Source organism: Salvelinus sp. IW2-2015, unplaced genomic scaffold (assembly GCF_002910315.2).
Source record: "Salvelinus sp. IW2-2015 unplaced genomic scaffold, ASM291031v2 Un_scaffold2250, whole genome shotgun sequence".
Classification (NCBI taxonomy): domain Eukaryota; kingdom Metazoa; phylum Chordata; class Actinopteri; order Salmoniformes; family Salmonidae; genus Salvelinus; species Salvelinus sp. IW2-2015.
This window is the reverse complement of record NW_019943579.1, coordinates 99,247-117,063: the sequence shown is the minus strand read 5'-3', so window position 1 is coordinate 117,063 and position 17,817 is coordinate 99,247. Positions and strand designations below refer to the sequence as shown.

The window sequence follows — 17,817 nt, the reverse complement described above, 5'->3', positions numbered from 1 at the left end:
CTTAGCCCTACTGTTTACTGTATGTGTTTTTCCTCAGCGTATCGAGTTAACTCTGTCTATGAAAGCATCGTGTTACCTTACACTGTTAGTGAGCCTTTCAATTCAGGCTCACTGTGCATGTTATGACTTACCTCCCCACTTAGTGCTGGAGCACTTTAGGTACCACTAACCCCCCACCCAGCCCCTCTAGTTCACAACCTTTACCTTCTGACCCCCATCCACCACTCTTTCCCCTCTCCCCCCCCCCCCCCCACCACGTTCTGTTGTGGTTCAACTCTGCAGCTGGTTATGCTAGGTTAGGTGCACGACAGCAGAGAAGGACCAGAAAGATTTCACCAACAGGTTACTGACAGTGACAGGAGAGAGTGACACCCAGGTATACTGCCACCCTGTCAACCTCTCTCCACCGTCACTCACGCCACCACCGTCACTCATGCTATCGTCACCGCCATCCCCGTCAAGATGGCCACTCCATGACAAGACGTACATCTGTGCTGCCCTGTAGTCGGAAACAATCAATCAATCAATTAAGCAGTCACTCAATCAAGCAGTCAATCAATCAATAAATATAGCTGTCTATCAAGCTGTCATTCAATAAATTAAGCAATCAATCAATAAATTTAGCTGTCTATCAAGCTGTCATTCAATAAATTAAGCAATCAATTAAGCAGTTACTCAATCAAGCAGTCAATCAATCAATTAAGCAGTTACTCAATCAATTAAGCTGTCTATCAAGCTGTCAATCAATTAAGCTGTCAATCTATCATTCAATCAATTAAGCAGTCTTTACAGTAACATTTGTCTGAAAGTACTTCAAAGTAACTTTTACAGAATGTAGCCCGATCTGCAAAAGGCAAACAACATCACCTGCAGTGTGTGGTCAAACCGTCCCCCCTGTTCAGTGTTATTCACCTGGCCTCCCCTGCACTCACAAACACTCACTGTTACCCTTTAATGTAGTTTTGCAGTGTTCTCTTGACATACAGTGGTCTGTAGTGTGTCTCTTGGTCTGTAGTGTGTTTTAGTCACAAAGACCTGTAGTGAATCATCTGTAGGCAGACACTCACCTGTTGGTCTGGTTATCATGCGGCCAGGTGATTTCACACACTCTACAAAGTATTCCTTTGTAGTCAGGCAGAGTTGAGCACCTGTAATCCGATACTCCGACTCTGTGTAATGGCCACCCATGGTTACCTAGCAACCTGACCACAGTCAGACATGCTGTCTCCTCTCCTATAGGTCAGCTGTGGAATTAATGAATGAAGATGAAAAATACTTTATTCGTCCATTTTCCTTACAGTCCTCAGAAATATCTTGTTTTATTCCCCAACCTGAGAGACACACACACACACCACACACACACTCACACACACACACACACACACACACACCACACACACACACACACACACACAATGAAAGCGTGTTGGGCCAGTAACCGAAAGGTTGGTGGTTCAAATACTCGACCCGTTAAGGTGAAAAATCTGTCTGTGTCCTTGCGGAACGTACTTAACCCTAATTTGCTCCAGGGGCGCCTTACTACTATGGCTGACCCTGTAAAACAACACATTTCACTGCACCTTTTTTGGTGTTAACTCGGCAAAAAAAGAAACGTCCTCTCACTGTCAACTGGGTTTATTTTCAGCAAACTTAACATGTGTAAATATTTGTATGAACATACAAGATTCAACAACAGAGACATAAACTGAACAAGTTCCACAGACATGTGACTAACAGAAATGAATAATGTGTCCCTGAACAAAGGGGGGGGGTCAAAATCAAAAATAACAGTCGTATCTACAGTGCATCCTCATGACTGCACCAGATTTGCCATTCTTTCTGTGAGATCCACCAAGGCACCTGCAAGTTCCCGGGCATTTCTGGAGGGAATGGCCTAGCCTCACCCTCCGATCCAACAGGTCCAGATGTGCTCAATGGAATTGAGTCCCGCTCTTGCTGGCCATGGCAGAACGCTGACATTCCTGTCTTGCAGGAAATCACGCACAGAATGAGCAGTATGGCTGGTGGATTGTCATGCTGGAGGGTCATGTCAGGATGAGCCTGCAGGAAGGGTACACATGAGGGAGGAGGATGTCTTCCTTCCCTGACCCTCCCTCCAAATCGATCCTGCTCCAGAGTACAGGCCTCTGGTAACGCTCATTCCTTCGACGATAAATGCGAATCCGACCATCCAACCCTGGTGAGACAAAACCGTGACTCGTCAGTGAAGAGCACTTTTGCCAGTCCGTCTGGTCCAGCGACGTGGGTTGTGCCATAGGTGAGTTGTGCCGGTGATGTCTGGTGAGACCTGCCTTACAACAGGCCTACAAGCCCTCAGTCCAGCCTCTCCCAGCCTATTGCGGACAGTCTGAGCACTGATGGAGGGATTGTGGTTCCTGGTGTAACTCGTGCAGTTGTTGTTGCCATCCTGTACCTGTCCCGCAGTGTGGATGTTCGGATGTACCGATCCTGTGCAGGTGTTGTTACACTGGTCTGCCACTGCGAGGATGATCAGCTGTCCGTCCTGTCTCCCTGTAGCGCTGTCTTAGGCGTCTCACAGTACGGCATTGCAATTTATTGCCCTTTCCACATCTGCAGTCCCATCCTCCTTGCAGCATGCTAAGGCACGTTCATGCAGATGAGCAGGGACCCTGAGCATCTTTCTTTGGTGTTTTTCAGAGTCAGTAGAAAGGCCTCTTTAGTGCTAAGTTTTCATAACTGTGACCTTATTGCTACTTAGCTGGCTATCACAGTGCATGTTCATTAATTGTTCTGTTCATTGAACAAGCATGGGAAACAGTGTTAAACCCTTACAATGAAGATCTGTGAAGTATTTGGATTTTTACGAATTATCTTTTAAAGACAGGGTCCTGAAAAAGGGCGTTTCTTTTTTTTGCTGAGTTATGTGAAACATCAAATAACTGTCAGTGCATGCGTTAAAACCACCATGACGCATTAAAACCACCATGACGCAGTAAAGATAGAGTAGGTGTCACTGTTGGTTTACAGGGCAAAGCTACAGTACAATGAGAAAACTAATCAGCTAGTTGTCTTGTCGTGGAGTGTCTCTTGTTCTCTCTCGTTGCTACCCATCATTCACATTTCCTTTTCCTCATCATGTCATTCTTCTACCCCTTCTGTTTCCTCCCTTATGTCATCTTCCCTCCCTCCCTCCCTGTTGGTTTTCTCTGCTTGCGTCATGTGGGTTTCCAATTGGAATGCTGTCACCTCACCTGTCTTGTGTTACCATGGAGACCGTGGCTAGTGTCTTGATGGACGTCCATGGCCGAGGTGGTCTGAACATCTGTTTGAGATATTTATTTRTGTGTGTTTTATTTTCTGTTTATTTTCTTTCACCACGGACAGACCCTCTCCAGCCGGTCCGAGACACKCTGAATGTTTTACACTCCGTTAAAGGGAGAGAAAAGAGCGATTTGGAGAAGGGCAGAGCTGGACAGAGGATGTGTGTGGGTGTTTGTGAGGCTACTTTGAGCCAGTGTGTCTGCTGACAGGAGGAAGTGTTGCCCCTCTGTGTGTGTTGGTGTTCCTCTGTGTGAAGGAGAGAGGAATATATATTCTTAAAATATTGTGTTTTGGTGAGCCCTCAGAGCTTCCTGCTCCAGAGAGTACTATGATATTAGTCAGACAATGACTCTTGACAGGAAATTSCCATTTTTCCTGGTGTTGTCTGGAGCAGAAAGGCCTGACGTGTCTGTTTCCTCTTTATATCAAGGGCAATAAGAGCAATGAGCACTTACACTGCAGCTTCTGTCCACGAATAATCAGATACTAAACCTCTGCAGTGATTACACACACACACACACACACACACACACCAACAGCCTCCTTTTATTCCTGCGAGTGGAGTGAGGTATCATTTAAGCATGATGTCAATGTTATTTTCGAAGAATGACGATCATTTAAATTATGATTTGATTACTCATAAAAACCTTAATCATTCATTTTGTTTGCATGAAGGCAGGGATAAAAAGGGGCGCGTTTCACTCACGTACAATACTGCACACACCCCCCCTGAGAGCTTAAGGAAATGGGGATTGGCTCAGGAGAAAGATTGACAGGTCTGATATCGTCTCAGGTGTTTCAAGGGCGACTGGACTCTCTCGCCGTGGCAACCATCAAAGCCTTGACGACGGTGATGCACAAGTCACCTGCTGCAAAGGTGAACTACACACACACACACACACACACACACACATATACACACACACACACACACACACACACACAAAACCCTTCCAACATATCCATATATAGACTGATCCACACACAGTATTGCTAACAGTTTAGTCCCGCCCCTACAGGAGGTGTTCAAGGAGCGGATTGGCTACACTCACCTGTTTGAGGTTCTGGTCTCCCTGGGCCAGCCCTCCAGACACCTGCTGAAGGAACTGATGAATATGGTGAGAGATTCCCTCTGTCACTGGAGATCTTCTGGTCTTCACATATTAAAGTACAACCTCTTCCCCAMAGTAGACTACTTTGGACTGGATTTTACACTAACTTTTAATGCCACTGTAACACAAGGCATATTGCTTTTTTAAATTTAAGTCCTAAAACCAAAATGCAATAACAAGTCTTCTACTATCTATACACTGATTATGGGCATATTGTCTTCTGGCTCATAGTCACAGGAGCATCACCCTACATGGAGAATAGGGTTGCATTTGGGACATAAAACCCCCTGTATATCTGTGCACTTATGACACATAGCGGGTATCTGCTCTCTCTCTCTCTCCCTCTCTCTCCTTCCCCGCCCTCTCCTCCCTCTCTCTCAGGCTGTGGAGGGTGAACACAGCTCGGTGGGTATCCTGGGCATCAGTAACGTGGAGCCCCTGCTCCTCCTCATCCAGTGGCTCCCAGAGATGGACTCTGCTGAGCTGCAGGTGTTCACTGCCGACTGGCTCCGCCGCCTCTGCTGCATCAACCGACAGACMCGCGCCACCTGCGTCAACGCCGCCATGGCCGTGCGGCTCCTCGCCACCCTTGGGCACCACGCTCGCCTGCACCGGGCGTGCGCGGAAAYCCTTGTTAGTTTGCTAGGGTCGCTGGGGAGCCAGTCGCTGAGCGGCYGTGAGCTCCTCCAGTTACTCAGGCTTCTGAGGCCGCTGGAGCCCGGGCAGGCTCACCCGTACGTGGGCCCGGTGTTGAGGGCGGTCCTGGGCATGGTGCGGAAGCAGGGTCTGGAGAGCGCCATGCAGTACTTTGATCTGTCGCCCAGCATGGCTGGCATCGCCGTGCCAATGGTGATGCGCTGGCCGGGCCCCGCCTTCAGCTTCCTGGCCTGGCTCTCATTGGACCAGGACCAGCAGGGACTGCCCGGCAAGGGGGACAAGAGGAAGCAGCTGTACAGGTGAGAGAGACGGAGGTTGAGAGAGACGGAGGTTGAGAGAGACGGAGGTTGAGCGAGACGGAGGGTTGAGCGAGACGGAGGGTTGAGAGAGACGGAGGTTGAGCGAGACGGAGGTTGAGCGAGACGGAGGTTGAGCGAGACGGAGGGTTGAGCGATCTAGGGAGAGGGATGGATGGAGGAAGGTGGATGAGGTAGAGAATGTGGTCGAGGGAGGGAGGGTTGGTTGGTTGAGGGAGGGTTGGTTGAGGGAGGGAGATGGATGGGAAGAGACAGGAGGATGGGGAGAGACAGGAGGATGGGGAGAGACAGGAGGATGGGGAGAGACAGGAGGATGGGGAGAGACAGGTTAAGAGTGTGTAACGTGCTCTGTTGTCTGTTCCTCTGTAGTTTTTTCACCCCGGGAGGAACGGGCTTGGAGGCCTTCATCAGTTCAGCAGGGGTGCTGGTGGTTGCCGTGTGCACCAAGAAGGAGTACATGAACTGGTGATGTACAGACTACCTTTCTGTGACTCACTCTGGGTGAGTGACATCATCACTTTCCTGTAGGCTTGTCTGTCATAGAATTAAATATAAGACCACTAATGGATATATCTCTATGGTCTGGCGGCTGGTGCCGACAGGGTGAATTGTGGGATATTGAGTCCTGTCTGTGTTCTGCCCACAGCACAGTATAGGTGTAGTCCATGTACCGGGAAGAGGCCGTTTGGACAGAGTCTAGTTTACATCTATGTATGGACAGCAGAAACTGTCAGCACACTCAAGTACCCACCATGACAGAGGTGAGAGGTCATGAATTACATTGTGGTGCGTGTTGTTTATATACATTTGTGTGTACGTTTTTTCCTGTGAACTCATATTCATTTCCCTGACTGTGTTTTTTCCCGTGAACTCATATTCAGTTCCTGACTGTGTTTTTCCCGTGAACTCCTATTCAGTTCCTGACTGTGTTTTTTCCCGTGAACTCCATTCAGTTCCCTGACTGTGTTTTTCCCCGTGAACTCATATTCAGTTCCCTGACTGTGTTTTTTCTCCCGTGAACTCATATTCAGTTCCCTGACTGTTTTTTTCCCGTGAACTCCTATTCAGTGCCCTGACTGTGTTTTCTCCGTGAACTCTATATCAGTTCCCTGACTGTGTTTTTTCCCGTGAACTCCTATTCAGTTCCCTGTGTGTTTTTTCCCGTGAACTCCTATCAGTTCCCTGACTGGTGTTTCCCGTGAACTCATATTCAGTTCCCTGACTGTGTTTTTTCCCGTGAACTCATATTCATTCCCTGACTTGGTTTTCCCGTGAACCTCCATTCAAGTGCCCTGACTGTGTTTTTTCCCGTGAACTCATATTCAGTTTCCCTGTACTGTTGTTTTTTTTTCACCGAACTCCTATTCAGAATTCCCCGACTGTGGTTTTTCCCGTGAACTCCTATTCAAGTTCCCTGACTGTGTTTTTTCCCGTGAACTCCTATTGCAGATTCCCTCCTCGACTGTTGTTTTTCCCGGAACTCAATGATTGCAGTTTCCCTGACTGTGTTTTTCCCTGATGAACTCCTATCCGTGCCCTGAACGGTTTTTTTCCCGTGAATCCTATTCAGTTCCCTGACTGTGTTTATATTCCCGTGAACTCCTATTCAAGTCTCGCCTGGAACTTGGTGTTTTCTCCGTGGAACTTATATCGTTTCCTCTGACTGTGTTTTTTCCCAGGAACTCCTATTCACTTCCCTGACTGTGTTTTTCCCGTAACTCCTATATTCAGTGCCCTTGACTGTGGTTTTTTTCCCGTAACACTTCCTATCAGATGCCCTGACTGTGTTTTTTCCCGTGAACTCATATTCAGTTCCCTGACTGGTTTTTTCCGTGAACTCCTATTCTAGTGCCCTGACTGTGTTTTTTCCCGTGAACTCATATTCAGTTCCCTGACTTCTGTTTTTTCCCGAAACTCATATTCAGTTCCCTGACTGTGTTTGTTTCCACGTGAACTCATATTCAGTTCCTGACTTGTTTTTTCCGTGCAACTACATATTCAGTTCCCTGACTGTGTTTTTTCCCGTGAACTCATATTCCAGTTCCCTGACTGTGTTTTTTCCCGTGAACTCATATTCAGTTCCCTGACTGTGTTTTTTCCCTGTGAATCATATTCAGTTCCCGACTGTGTTTTTCCCGTGAACTCATATCAGTTCCTGACTGGTTTTTTTCCGTACTCAATGATTCAGTGCCCTGACTGTGTTTTGCCCCCTCAGCCTTTCACCTCCTGCTGCATCGGTTTCAGCAGGCCATCGCACCACCACACCACCCCCCTTCCCAAATTCAGACCCCCCCTTCCCGGGGTGCCCCCTTCCGCCCGCTCGCTCCTGGGGGGCATCCTGTCGACCCAGGGCTGGGGGAGCCCCGGGAGGCAAGACTGAGTCGGTCACCAAAGTTGATCTCTGCAGGGACGCAGGACAGCGAGTGGGCGGCAGCCCCACCTCCCTGCAGGGCCAACTGGTAGCGTCATGGTGTTCCACGAAGCACTGCAGCCCAACCACGTCAAGGCCCTCTGCAGCCCGGTTGAGAGAGATGGGGAGAAGCTAAATAGCATTTCCTTGATTACTCGCATCCTCCTCGCCCTCCGTACTCAACCTACTGGATGAAAAGGTCAGAAGGGAGGGACCTCTGATGTTCTCATCCAAGTTTTTGAGGAGGAGGCGACGAGAGAAGGACGCGAAGGAATCAGGGAAATGCAATTGGGTTTCTCCCATAGAACTATTTTAAAAGGCATCCTGAACGTCCTCTCCCTTCCTTGAGATAATCTCTGATCTGATCGGGATTGGATTATTGAAGCCAATGGACTCTCTCCATTGATTCTCTCCCTGAAGTGTGCACCCATTGACTCCTCTTCATGCTTTTACAGGCATTGGATTGATGTAAGCATTGGTTGGAGAAAGTTTCCACCAATTTCTCACACTCTTCGTTTCTGTTGGATAAGCCATGAGGGAGAGACTGAGTGCATATCCACTTCGGGAGAAATCTCGTTAATCAGATGTTGTCAGAACAGCGATTTCTTCAAAGGAAGGAAGGATGCATTTCATGAGCATTGAACATGGCCAGTGACAGTAATGTTATCAATATCTTTGGTTGGTTTCCTTCTCTTCTCAGGCCAAACTGCATTTCTCCTTTCAAGACCCAGGAGGCGGAGCTCGGTGACCTCGCAACTAAACTCCTGCTGCACTACTCCCCCAAGGTGATTGGACTAGGCTACTGTCAATCATTACCTCATTACTCCCCGCTCATACTTTATAATTACAGTCATGGATGTTAATGACTTGTCAATTATGACGGCGTGTACAATTCATTATTTCCCCTGGTTCCTATAGGCTTGTCAGTTGTGACTGGCGGTGTAACAATTCATTTTCCCCTGGTTCCTATAGGCTTGTCAGTTGTGAAGGTGGTGTAACAATGAAATTTGTCTCCTGGTTCCTATAGGCTTGTCAGTTGTGACAGTGGGTGTAACAAGAATATATGTTCCCTGTTTCCTAGAATAGTCTTTGTCGGAACCCCATCTGTCTGGACCTGTCCCCCAACCTCCTCCATGGGCGTCTGACTGGGAACAAGGTTGTCAACTGGGACATCAAGGTACGATTTAGGAACGACAACATATTCTCCTAATTTTATTGTTGAATATTTGATTAGATGGTTGATGGGTGGTATGTAGTGTAGAGGTTACATAAGTCAATCAGTAGCTGCAAGATTGCTGGTTCCAATCCCGGCCAGGCAATAGGGTGTTGTCTTGGGGGATGGTTACAGGGCAAAATTATATTCAATGCAGTCTCTGATTATTTCCCCTTTCTGATTCAGCCTCTGGTTAATTTTACCCTTTCTGATTCAGCCTCTGGTTAATTTTACCCTTTCTAATTCACACTCCTGTGTTCAGGATATGATCAACTGCGTGGGAGGTCTACCTGTCCTCTTCCCCATCCTGGAGCAACTCACCCTGTTGACCCCTGAGAACCACACCGCTGCCGACCCCACGGGGTCAGAGTTCATCAGCCCCACCCCTGACGTGGCCTCCTCCCCTGGGGACGGGGACTGGGTCATCCTGCCCTCCAACAGGTCCTCGGGTGAGTCCCCAACACAAAACATGTTTATCTTTAGGTGATAATACAAGCATTACAGTTATTGAACTGAACTGASTGTGTGTGTTTCAGAGGCGCGTCTGGAGAAGAACCTGGTTGCCACGTTCCTGCTGGTGCTGAAGCACTTCCTGCAGCGTCACCCCATCAACCAGGAGAGCCTGCTGCACTCCCATGGAGTAGCCACCCTGGGGGGACTGATGCAGAAGGTTTAGACACTCTGTTAACGCTTTCTTTGTCTGCCTGTCTCTCTCTCTCCCTCTGGCTCTTTCGTTCTCTTTGTTCATGTAGATGGTAGTAAAGTGACTATGCATAGGTAATTAACAGTGAGTTGCAGCAGTGTTAAAATAAAAAGGGGGGGGGTTGTCAATGTAAATGGTCCAGGTTGCCATTTACTTAATTGTTGCAGAGGTAGGTGTTTAGTCCAAGGGTCCTTAGCTTAGTGATGAGCTTTGTGGGCACTATGGTGTTGAACACTGAGCTGTATTCAATGAACAGCATTCTCACATAGGTGTTCCTTTTGTCCAGGTGAGAGAGGTCAGTGTTGGAGTGCGATTGAGATTGCGTCATCTGTGGATCTGTTGGGGCGGTATGCAAATTGGAGTGGGTCTATGGTTTCTGGGATAATGGTGTTGATGTGAGCCATGACCAGCCTTTCAAAGCACTTCATGGCCACCGAAGTGAGTGCCACAGGCGGTAATCATTTAGGCAGTTTACCTTGCTTCCTTGGGCACAGGGACTATAGTGGTCTGCTTGAAACATGTAGGTATTAGACTCGGTCAGGGAGAGGTTGAAAATGTCAGTGAAGACACTTGCCAGTTGGTCTGCGCATGCTCTGAGTACACGTCCTGGTAATCCGTCTGCCTTGTGAATGTTGAACTGTTTAAAGGTCTTGCTCACATCGGTTACGGAGAGCGTGATCACACAGTCYTCCGGAACAGCTGGTGCTCTCATGCATGCTTCTGTGTTGCTTGCCTCGAAGCGAGCGTAAAAGGCATCTAGCGCGTTTGGTAGGCTCGCGTCACTGGGCAGCATGCGGCTGTGTTTCCCTTTGTACTCCGTAAAGGTTTGCAAGCCCTGCCACATCCGGCGAGCGTCAGAACCAGTGTAGTAGAATTCAATCTTAGTCCTGTATTTACGCTTTGCCTGTTTGATGGTTCGTCAGAGGGTATAGCGGGATTTATTGATTGCCCGCTCCTTGAAAGTGTGTCCCACTCCTTGAAAGTGGCAGCTCTAGCCTTTAGCTCAGTGCGGATGTTGCCTGTAATCCATGGCTTCTGGTTGGGATATGTACATACGGTCACTGTGGGGGGGACGTCATCGATGCACTTATTGATGAAGCTGGTGACAGGTGGTATACTCTCAATGCCATTGGATGAATCCCGAAACATATTCCAGTCTGTGCTAGCAAAACAGTCCTGTAGCGTAGCATCTGTGTCATCTCACCACTTCCGTATTCAGCAAGTCACTGGTACTTCCTTCTTTAGTTTTTGCTTGTAAGAATTATGATCAGATTTGCCAAATAGAGGGCGAGAGGGAGCTTTGTATTTGTCTCAGTTTGTGGAGTAAAGGTGGTCTATAGTTTTTTTGTGACATGCTGGTAGAAATTGGGTAACACGGGTTTAAGTTTGCCTGCATTAAAGTCCCGCCCACTAGGATGAGTATTTTCTTGTTTGCTTATGGTCTTATACAGCTCTGTGAGTGTGGTCTTAGTGCCAGCATCAGTTTGTGGTGGTAAATAGACAGCTATGAAAAATATAGATGAAAACTCTCTTGGTAGATGGTGTGGTCTACAGTTTATCATGAGGTATTCTACCTCAGGCGAGCAATGCCTCAAGACCTCCTTAATATTAGACATCGRGRACCAGCTGTTATTGACAAATAAACACACCCCACCCCTCATCTTACCAGACGTAGCTGTTCTGTCCTGCCGATGCARGGAAAACCCAGCCAACTGAATATTATCCGTGTCGTCATTTAGCCACYACTCGGTGAAACATAAGATAATACAGTATTTAATATCCCGTTGGTAGGATAGTCTCGTGCGGAGATCATCCAGTTTATTCTCCAGTGATTGCACGTTGTCCAATAGAACGGATGTTTGAGGCGGGTTACCCACTCGCCAACGATTCTCACAAGGCACCCCAATTTCCGTCCCCTGTATTTCCGTAMTCTTTTCACGGGAATGACGTGGATTTGGGCCTGGTCTCGMAGAAGCTGTATATCCTTCACGTCAGACTCATTAWAGAAATWATCTRCGTCCAGTTCGTGGTCAGTAATTACTGTTCTGATATCCAGAAGCTATTTTTGGTCATAAGAGACGGTACCAGCAACATTTGTACAAAATAAGTTGCGACCAATGCAAAAAAAATCACACAAAATATCACAGTTGGTTAGGAGCCCGTAAAACAGCGGCTTTCCCCTCCGGCACATTGTCAACTCTCTCTGGCTCTTTCATTCTCTCTGTTTCCGCTTTCTCTCTCTCCTCTCTCGTGCGCGCTCTCAATCTCTTTCTCTCTCTCCACTCTCTTTCTGTCATTCTCTCTCTGCTCTCTTATTAATTCTCTCTTTTTGCATGTGTGTATTTCTCTGTGTAGCTGCCTGCCAGTCTGGTGGATGTGAGTGTCTTGGTGTCTGCTCAGCTCCTAGTGGAGCAGGTTACCTATGAAAAGAACCAACAGCTGCTGCAGCAGCTCCACACACACCTTCTGTTCAACTTCAGCATCTGGAACCTGGGAGACTTCCCCCTGCGCATCGGTGAGCACCTGAGACCATGGGTCTGTGTGGAGGGGTTCACGTGTTAGTCGATTTGAGAGTGTGATTGGTTGCAAATCCAGGAACAAGTTGAAGTTTGTTCCACCTGAGCAAGTCAGAGACCACGATAATGACACACCACATGCGTTTGATGGACCCTTTTTGTCTACTTCTAATGCCACCTTCACATGCTAGTCGGAACTCTGAAGTTTCCGACTTGCTAACTGGTTGAACGTGGCACGRGTATAACTAKAACCAGTTAGCAAMTCMGAAYRTTSAGAGTTTCKTAGTTCCGACTAGAACGTGAAKGCGGCATAATGCCTCTTAAMGGGAAAGTAATCCAAAAMTAACTGACAMMAATRAAATTAAGTTAGTTTGGGTAATCCAAAAGTTCTGTTACTGATTCCATTTTTGGGCAGGTAACTGTAATGGATTACATTTAGAATGTAACCTATCCATCCCTGTGTGCGTGACTCTTGTCAATTTTGTTTCTCGTGGTGATGAAGGTCATATCCAGTACATGTCCACCGTCATCAAAGAAAACAGGAAGCAGTTCCGGAAGAAATACGGAGTTCAATTTCTACTGGACACCATTCGCCTTTACTACGGGTGGGACTCCATCTCCCAGAATGCTCAGCTTCTGGTTTTTACTCATGGTTCATAATTGTCCTACTCTAGCTCCATCTGTTACATGAGATGTATGTGTTGTAATAACTGTACAAGTTCTACAGTCAACTTGATTTCTCAAAATAATATATTTTTTAAATAAATTATTCTATATCTGTTAGTAAGAATGTCAGCAGGGAAGGAGATATTAGTGAAGATGACAATCAGACCATCCGAGCGTCCCTCTGCGGCCTCCTGAAGTATTACATCAGCAAGGGTATGACCCAGGAGGAGATGCACAGCATTCTGGGATACATCGCCGCCATCGGAGACGAGGAACAGGTGAGGGATGGATGGAAGGGAGGAACGTACAGATGACGGGTCCATGACTTGTGTCAGAATCTTTGTCTCTGTTCCAATATTAACACTAATGAAGCCATGCTTCGTATCATGGATTAACATGGATAAAGCAGATGTCCTGTAGTCAGAGGACTCTACTCCATATGAGTTCCATTGAAGACCAGATGGTTAATAGACTGGCTATTACCCAATGTGGAAGACCGAGTGCAATTCAATCTCTCACTTATTGGCCCTCTGAATAAAGTTGTCTTCAATATCCATGTACTGGAATATCACTTAGAAATCCTATGAGGACCATTGCTGTGGTGCCTATGAGGGAGCATCTGCCAGCTCTGTGCCTGGCACAGTGGTGAGGGCTGTGTGTTTCCAGCCTGCGGCTACACTAAGGATAGCCCTGCTCCCTGGCCTGCTGGTTACCTAGGCCTCTAGAAGAAAGCTGTCCCCNGTCATCAAAGAAAACAGGAAGCAGTTCCGGAAGAAATACGGAGTTCAATTTCTACTGGACACCATTCGCCTTTACTACGGGTGGGACTCCATCTCCCAGAATGCTCAGCMTCTGGTTTTTACTCATGGTTCATAATTGTCCTACTCTAGCMCCATCTGTTACATGAGATGTATGTGTTGTAATAACTGTACAAGTTCTACAGTCAACTTGATTTCTCAAAATAATATATTTTTTAAATAAATTATTCTAAATCTGTTAGTAAGAATGTTAGCAGGGAAGGAGATATTAGTGAAGACGACAATCAGACCATCCGAGCGTCCCTCTGCGGCCTCCTGAAGTATTACATCAGCAAGGGTATGACCCAGGAGGAGATCCACAGCATTCTGGGATACATCGCCGCCATCGGAGATGAGGAACAGGTGAGGGAAGGGTGGAACGGACAGATGACGGGTCCATGACTTGTGTCAGAATCTTTGTCTCTGTTCCAATATTAACACTAATGAAGCCATGCATCGTATCATGGATTAACATGGATAAAGCAGATGTCCTGTAGTCAGAGGACTCCACTCCATATGAGTTCCATTGAAGACCAGATGGTTAATAGACTGGCTATTACCCAATGTGGAAGACCGATGGCTATTACCCAATGTGGAAGACCGAGTGCAATTCAATCTCTCACTTATTGGCCCTCTGAATAAAGTTGTCTTCAATATCCATGTACTGGAATATCACTTAGAAATCCTATGAGGACCATTGCTGTGGTGCCTATGAGGGAGCATCTGCCAGCTCTGTGCCTGGCACAGTGMTGAGGGCTGTGTGTTTCCAGCCTGCGGCTACACTAAGGATAGCCCTGCTCCCTGGCCTGCTGGTTACCTAGGCCTCTAGAAGAAAGCTGTCCCCCCCTAATAGCCTTCAGCTGSCTGCTCTGTTTAACTGACTGCGGCAGGCCTCTTGTCTCTCAAGGCCCAGCTTCCCATCCACTCARTTCACACAGGATTTATATGCCTGGCATTCAATGAGGATCTGTTTCCTGTGTGTCCGTGTCCTTCCTCTCTCCCTCCTTTTCTCCAGCTCTTTTTCCTGTTTGTCTTATCCTCTTACATAGGTTTCTATACACGGCCTGTGACATCATGGCATGTGACATATGCTCACTGCAATGTCAAGTGTTCATCCTCCACAGTTTGTCTTCTCTCCATCCTACCCATTATTAGGCTGTTCAGTCCCTGAAACCACACTCGTCATTTACTTGCTCTCTCCACTTAATTCTGTGTGTGTGTGTGTGTGTGTGTGTGTGTGTGTGTGCGCCTTGGTGGAGTTGCTAACCAAGTGTGTGTGTCCCTCTAGCTGTGTGGAGTGATAGAGTTGCTGCTAAGTCTGCTCCAGACCAGTGCTGCCAGGGACCAGCTTTTCCTGCTGCTGTTTGAGCCGGGGGCGGCCGACTCCTGCTACGCCCTGCTGCTCAACACCAAACACTCAGACCGCCTCCGAGAGCTCGTCTTCAAGGTGAGGGACCTCCTCACACATACCAACATACACCTGTCCACACACAATACACGGGTATGTGTAAGTGTGTTGTGGTTTTGACGATTCCGAATTTGTGTTGGACACAAATTTCTACTGGCCTAGAAATGTTCTGGATTTGTTCAAATAAAATTTTACTTTGAAAATGTGGAGTAGGTTATGTTGTGCAGATGAGTCAATACTTTCACTAGGTACTATACAAGACCCTTCTCTTTCAGACATTGAATGCTGCTAATGTAACATCATTGAATGGTCTTTGCCGTGTGTGTGAGTCCAGATGTTTGACCGCATGCTGCGCTGCGACCGTGTCTATGAGAAGAACAAGCAGAGGCTGAAGCTGAGGGAGGTGGGATACTCCGGTCTCTCCCTGCTCTTCTCTGACCTCCARGTCACCCCCTCCCTCGTCAAGAGCCTGCTCAACCAGGTGCTCCACACAGGTGGGTGACGGTGTCCCTCCCACCCCTTCTCTCACCCTGTCAGTGTCCACCATACCATTATATTCAAATATTGAGTTGGTGCTGCGGGACTAGATCATCGGTGGTGGGTACCGGAAGGTCCTTCAACAGTCAATCATCAAGTCGTTTTTAAATTCCATTCATAAATAGTTATTGTGTCCGAAGGGTAATTCATTTGCAACTTAACAAATACATCAAAACAGCAAACAATTCATAATAAAAAGGCAATACAAATGTGTTTGTGGTATAAAAAAAATTATTATTTTTTTTTTTTTTTTTTACCAAGCAATATCTACAGTAACGCAGGTGAAGTGGTTTAAATTTCATTGGCTAATAAAAACGAATGAGTACTGACTCCGTTCACCCAGCTGTCCTATAGACCTTTGTAGATGTGGTGTTCAGCCCTTGCATACTTTTGATTGGCTGGCTCTACTCCCTTGACTGCCATGGGGTTTGATTTAGTGGCCAATCAATGAAGCGTTGAGGCTAATTGATTGGCTCGGTGAGGCTGAAGTTGGAAGGATGCGGACTGCAGAGAATGGCTTCCTCTCATAAATAAATAAATGACTGAATGAATGCTGGAGAGGGTCAGGGCGGTTCTGCAGTGAGGTTTGTATGGCAAATGGCAGGAGAAGGAAATCAATGTTTCGCCAGTGTACTTCAGGTTATTGTTTTACCCATTCAGCTATATGGACAGATCAATCAGGGTTATGTTCAGCTGGGAGAAAACGTTTTAAAACAGTGAGGTACTAACTGAACACGCTTTTCTGCCTTCCTTTGCGAAATGTTTTTATACGGTGTGCCCTACTGAACYTGACCCAGTACTATGGTGTGGCCCAACAGGTAATAGAGATTCAGTCAATGTGTACTCTACTAAAWTATATGGCTATGGCTCATCATGTTGACCTTTGACTCCCCCGCCCCTAGATCATGTGGTGAGCTACAAGGACCTTATGGCCCTGGTCCAGCTGACTCACCGGGCCGGGCCCAGCGTACGCCTGCTCGTGTGCAATAGGGTGAGGGAACAGAGCACACACACACTAAGTTATTAAAACGACACACATACAGGTATAAGCCTGTCCTCAGMGTAGAAACAGACATCTTCCTARATACCAGATGTTGATATCCATAATAATTAAATCACAACATCAACCATAAACGGAAATGCATGATATTACTTTGAAATCTTTGAAATTAAGGTTTTATAAAAGGGATTATAAGCTTGTGCTAAAATATCTGGTTTTGATCTTCCTAAAGCTCTATTCTGTCCCTCTATCCATCCCCCTCTCTCTATCCATCCCCCTCTCTCTATCCTTCCTCCTCCCCCCTCTCTCTATCCTTCCTCCTCCCCCCTCTCTCTATCCTTCCTCCTCTCTCCTTCGCTATCATTCCTTCCCCCCAAAAAAATATTTAATCATTGATGACATAAATAACATAAAAGTAAGCGTAATACTCATTGAATAATAAATAACAGGTCAGTAATGTTGAATGAGCAATAATGAATACACCGGTAGTAATATTAATGCTCTCTCTCCCTCTAGCTGTACCAGCTCCTCCAGTCTCAGCAGGACGCGGCGCGGGAGATCTCCAGACAGCTGTGCTGGCAGGAGACCCTGATGAGGCTGTTCCTGCGCTCCCCCTGCGAGGGCGGCCCGGGCCGGGGCGACGCTGCCAGCGCCTGCAGCCTGGACCTCAACCTCAGCCGGGGCAGCGGCAGCCGCCTAGAACTGCCCCTGGAGAGGAGGGGCCGAGCAGGCAGCYCCGGAAGACTGGTGGATGAAGACCGCCTCAGCATGAGCTCCAGAAAATCTGTGGATAGTCTTGAAAACGGGGATGTACTTTCGCTTCTGGACACGCCCGTTAGTCAGATTGGGGAGGGCCAGTTGCTCAAGCCCTGGGCCTCTGGGGGAGGGAAAGCAGGGGGTTTGAGTTTGGACCTGTCCCACATGAGTGCCTATGAGGGCGGGGAGAGCGGCAACCAGACGCCGGGGAGCATGGTCAGCACGCCATCGCCGCTGATGACGTCAGCCAAGGRCTTCCCAGATACCTCGTCGGCGTCCCTCACCGAGGACAGCTTCCTGTTCAGCGACAACGTGTCATTGGGGGAGTCGTTCAGCTGTGCTGAGGTGAGACACCTGTCTACAGTGGTTTCCTCTCCTCTTCAGTGTAGCTAGCCAGTCAGTGGCTGTATATCAATAGACTA

At 47.4% G+C, this 17,817-nt stretch overlaps 1 protein-coding gene across 1 annotated transcript in view; it reads left to right on the top strand.

Annotated features, from left to right (window-relative positions):
* The first annotated feature begins 2,915 nt into the window (after nt 1-2,915).
* LOC112073395 (neurobeachin-like 1) overlaps nt 2,916-17,817 on the top strand; it is a 41,362-nt gene continuing 26,460 nt past the window's right edge. Inside the window, 21 exon segments of the mRNA XM_070440128.1 lie at nt 2,916-4,180; nt 4,323-4,421; nt 4,797-5,371; nt 5,759-5,847; nt 5,850-5,890; nt 6,036-6,063; nt 6,066-6,100; nt 7,605-7,759; nt 8,500-8,584; nt 8,881-8,976; nt 9,275-9,461; nt 9,549-9,682; nt 12,071-12,230; nt 12,734-12,836; nt 13,016-13,175; nt 13,615-13,718; nt 13,898-14,057; nt 14,983-15,141; nt 15,437-15,596; nt 16,542-16,630; nt 17,156-17,740. Coding sequence (XP_070296229.1) covers nt 4,049-4,180; nt 4,323-4,421; nt 4,797-5,371; nt 5,759-5,847; nt 5,850-5,890; nt 6,036-6,063; nt 6,066-6,100; nt 7,605-7,759; nt 8,500-8,584; nt 8,881-8,976; nt 9,275-9,461; nt 9,549-9,682; nt 12,071-12,230; nt 12,734-12,836; nt 13,016-13,175; nt 13,615-13,718; nt 13,898-14,057; nt 14,983-15,141; nt 15,437-15,596; nt 16,542-16,630; nt 17,156-17,740 — 3,336 coding nt within the window. The 5' untranslated portion in view covers nt 2,916-4,048.